The 4,313-nt window shown below is 43.6% G+C and overlaps 1 protein-coding gene across 1 annotated transcript; it reads right to left on the bottom strand.

The window, feature by feature from the left end:
- Positions 1 to 162: 162 nt before the first annotated feature.
- zic3 (zic family member 3 heterotaxy 1 (odd-paired homolog, Drosophila)) lies at positions 163 to 3,749 on the bottom strand. The gene is made up of 3 exons (XM_024283056.2): positions 2,449 to 3,749; positions 1,725 to 1,888; positions 163 to 1,367 (listed from the first exon to the last, which is right to left on the bottom strand). The coding sequence occupies exons 1-3, from the start codon at positions 3,434 to 3,436 to the stop codon at positions 1,185 to 1,187; spliced, it is 1,335 nt and encodes a 444-aa protein (XP_024138824.1). The 5' UTR covers positions 3,437 to 3,749; the 3' UTR covers positions 163 to 1,184.
- Positions 3,750 to 4,313: the final 564 nt, after the last annotated feature.

Genomic DNA, 4,313 nt, shown 5'->3' with positions numbered 1-4,313 from the left:
AGGCGGAAGAGTTTCTTCTTTTGTTCTCCTGCTAAGAATTGACATCTATTTCTCATTCTATAAAAAATAAAATACACAAAAAGTTTCAATTTGACCCTCCCTCCCCCTTTCCCCATCACCCAAAAAATATCAACAGAATCCATTTTATAGCCTCTGCAGCTCAACAGTTCTAGATGATTTATTACATGTCAATGGTCTCATAAAGAAAATGAAAGTGACGGGAAAAAATCTGCATTATATATAGACAAATCCATAGTATTCATATAGATGATTTTTTTTTTCCAAATAAGACACATGAAGGCCTATTGGTTAAAAAGAAAACAGAAGGATACAATCACGATGTTGGAGCTTTTATCATTGTTCAATGTTAAGCTGGTTATGACCAAAGCTGTACAGTTCTTGTTAGAAAACATTTCCATAAATATCATTTAAGTTTCAGAACTTATACCCATAATTAAATTACAAATTGATAAATATGGCATCATGGATATGTATTTACAACGGTATTAACAAAAGGCAACGTTATATTCAACGGTATAACAATCCTAATACCACATGTCTCCACCTGAAAAACTGGACGTTGACAACAGATTTGACCCTATCAAACAAGAAAATACATTCACGAGAATAATATTTATTTATGCTTTTTTTTCTTCTCTGTTCAAGTTCATGACAAAGACTTTGGCACGTTTCTTAAGACTGTTCGAAGTTTCAACAATCAATTGAAGAGGCGACAGCAGCGCGTCACCGTCATAGAAAACAGCGTGAAATAATCATCCATTTTTTCCATTTTTTATTTTTAAATAAAATTTTGAGAAAATACATAAAGTTCAAAATAAAAGTATTTTTTCCTGAAATCTGTAAACTAAAGGATAAAAAAGAACACGTATTTATACTGAGAAAGCAGTATTTTTTTCATGTTGTGGATTAATTTTCTTCCAAAAAGTCAAATTTCGTGATCCTGAGAACGGTGGTGGCCCGCTTGTTGCTGGCGTTTGCTCTCATTTCTTGCTGATTTTTTTCTCACAATCCCACTTGTGTGTGTCTCTGCTGTGTGTGTGTGTGTGTGAAGAGACAAAGAATCGTATTTTTTAAATCTTTTTTTTAAGATTGACTCCTGGATTTATCCTCATTCTCGTGGTCCACACTGACAGAGTTTTTCTTTTCTTTTTTTTCTTCTGACTTCAGACGTACCATTCATTAAAGTTGGGTGCCAGTCCTTCGCTGTGGCCAGACGTGTTTTGCACGGCTGACGGGGGTGTTTTTGTCGGATCCTCGGTGCTGGCTGAGACCAGCACTGGCGGCGTGGACGACTCGTATCCAGAGCTTGCTGCTGGAGAAGATTCTGAGCCCTGAGACTCGTGGACCTGAAAATAGCCAAAAAAATAGTAAATAAATGATAATAATTTAAAAAAATCATCCATTAAATTAACAAAAAGAACACATTTTCCAAACTGTGTGATAACGAAATGTTTTATTAAAAATAAATTAAATACAAGTGAAAATGTGTAGATAAAAGGGGTGACACAAAACTCTAATTATAATAGTTGTGTTTACACTTTTAAATGTTTCTCTCTTGGAGAATGGATGCGCCATAAGATAAGAAATGCTTCAAGTTGTGAAGGTTCCTGTCATTGGCAAAAGAGGGAGGAGGACGTGTGTGTCTGTGGGTGATGTGCGCGCGCGCCTTAATGTGTTTAAGGAGTAATGAAGACGTTAATTACCTTCATGTGTTTCCTGAGAGAGCTGGGGTGTGTGTATGACTTGTCGCACACTTTGCAGATGTATGGCTTGTCTGACGTGTGCACATGCATGTGCTTTTTCCTGTCGCTGCTGTTGGCGAAGCGTCTGTCGCAGCCATCAAATTCGCACTTAAACGGCTTCTCACCTGCAGGATTGAATGCACACCGTGAATTACCCAAATGGCCCCGCACAAACAACCCCCAACCCCCCTTCCACCTCCCCACCAACTGCAGCATCGCCTGCAAAAACAAGACATAGAACGAGGCCCCGTAGACGATTATATAATACAGCAGTAACCCATATTCTTCTGGCAGAGACGAGCTGCTCTGTCGGGCTTTATTTATTCAAGAGGCCTGCTCCTTCATGCAACTGGCCTGCTCTGCTCTTCTGTAGTAAACAGTGAATCAACAGGGCGCCGTGCAAAGCTGAGGAAGAATGGATCCGTTGCTGTGCGCCTTAATGGCGCAAAAAAGTTGGAGGAAATTCTGCAAGTCTCTCAGCTCAAAGCTACGACAAAAAGAGGGATAAACACCCTTCAAAGTTTTAAAAAGAGAAAAGTTTCAATAATATTTCCCCCTAAACAGTTAGCGACATAATAGTGCCTCGTAAACAACATGTAAAGAGCGTGCGTAAAAAGCCATTCTCTAACAATAAATACCGTTAGTATAATCCCTCAAATTGTGACGTTCTTTTGCATTTTCCTACCTGTGTGTGTCCTTTTGTGGATTTTCAAATTTTCCGACCTGGCGAATATCTTCCCACATCCTGGGAACGGGCACGGGAAGGGCTTCTCACCCGTGTGCACGCGGATGTGGTTGACGAGTTTATACTTGGCCTTAAAAGATTTGCCTTCTCTGGGACAGTCCTCCCAAAAGCAGACGTGGTTGCTCTGCTCCGGGCCACCGACGTGCTCCATGGACACATGCGTGACCATCTCGTGCATGGTGCTGAAAGTCCTGTCGCAGGTCTTTTTGGGTCTGTTCATCTGGTTCTCTTCTATCCATTTGCAGGACAGTTCTTGTTTGATGGGTTGCCTCATGTATCTGAAGAAGGCCCCGGGACCGTGGTGTGTCGGCACATTCATTCCCATGTTCATGTTGATGGGGTGGTTGTAGTTATGCAGCTGAGCACCGTAGGGGTCCGTCCGAGGGCTTGCCACCGGACGATACGGATCGGGTCTCCCGAAAATGTCCCCCCTTAAGCCCAGATGCATCTGGCTGTTCACCACATGCCCGCCCGATGGAGGGTGGCTGACTCCCTGCTCGTGCAGTCCTGGAAACAACAAATGTCCGGGGTTATCGCTGATCCCGGGCGGACCGTGCAGGCTCCCCGCCGACGCTGCAAAGATCCCATGCTGCGCGCTCGGCGCGCTGGACTCTCCGCTGCGGTTCCGGAAGAGAAAGTCCCGCGTTGAGTTGAACGCTCCCCCGCCGTACGAGCCCACCTGCCCGCCGTGAGAGTGTCCCAGGGCAGCTGCATATCCAGAGGCTTGCGGGGTGAAAGCTGACGTCTGGCTGGAAGCGATGTCGTGCGCCACGGGGCTGATTTTAAACGCGGCGGAGTGAGACGAGTCAGTGAAGGGATTCAGTCCCAGACTCGGGTCTCGGTTCCCGATGTCGTGATGCCGTGGTGTCCCGAACCCCCCCACTCCTAACGATGCAAACTGCGGACCGCTATCAAGAAGCATAGTCATGAGCTTGAAACAAACTTAGGAGTCGGGAAGAAAACGGAAAACAAAATTAAAATCCAGTTTAGCGGAGCGCGCAGCCTTACGCACACTGCACTGAGATTTACCACGTCGCGTGGGGGGAAAAAGCCCTACATTAAAAACCAAACCAAGCCAAAATAGGGGCAAAAACTCTTACGTTAAGAGTTGGGAGGACAAAAAAACTCCCGTTGACTGCGATCCGTGAGAAAGAGGATCAAACTTCCCCCCCTTACCAAGCGGATGATGTCCTTGGACTGATAAAGTCAATCACTCACTCCCAGAACATAAATGAACTCAGGAGGCAGTGCTGAGGCGCCCAATCAGCGCGGAGCTACTCATGTGCCACGTGACTGACGAGAATGGTGTTAATTGGCTGGATTTGTGGTGATTGGCAGAGTTTGGGATTGAAGATGGCAGGTCGTCTCGTTTGCTTCATTTGATTGGTCCTTACGACTATTATTTTGCAGGTATAACGGAAAACTCAAGCGATCCTACATGTGTTAAGAAGAGCGCTTGACTTTTGCAGCCTTACACGATGTGCAGACCCCATAAGCCCCAAAAATGTTATATAAATAAAAAAACACATATTATTATAAACACAAAACTTGCACGTTACAATTTTCTTAACCATTTTAAAAATAAAAACTTGCTTTTTAAAGCGTAAAAGTGAGTAAAAGACGCCAAACTGTGTGTTTTTGTATCGTTTAATATTATTATTCTCATAAATGGTGGGTTTATTCCCTTCTAACGTGACTATTTGGCTCTTATTAAGAGAATTTTTGGATGTACTTGGCGCAGCTCCAAATTGTGCCTTTCTTGAAGCCGCTTGAAAGGGAAGTCCTTTTTCTTCTTCTTTGCAAAA

The sequence above is a fragment of the Oryzias melastigma genome, linkage group LG10, assembly GCF_002922805.2.
Source record: "Oryzias melastigma strain HK-1 linkage group LG10, ASM292280v2, whole genome shotgun sequence".
Lineage (NCBI taxonomy): Eukaryota > Metazoa > Chordata > Actinopteri > Beloniformes > Adrianichthyidae > Oryzias > Oryzias melastigma.
The sequence above is the reverse complement of the archived record's forward strand: the minus strand, read 5'-3'. Positions and strand labels throughout refer to the sequence as shown.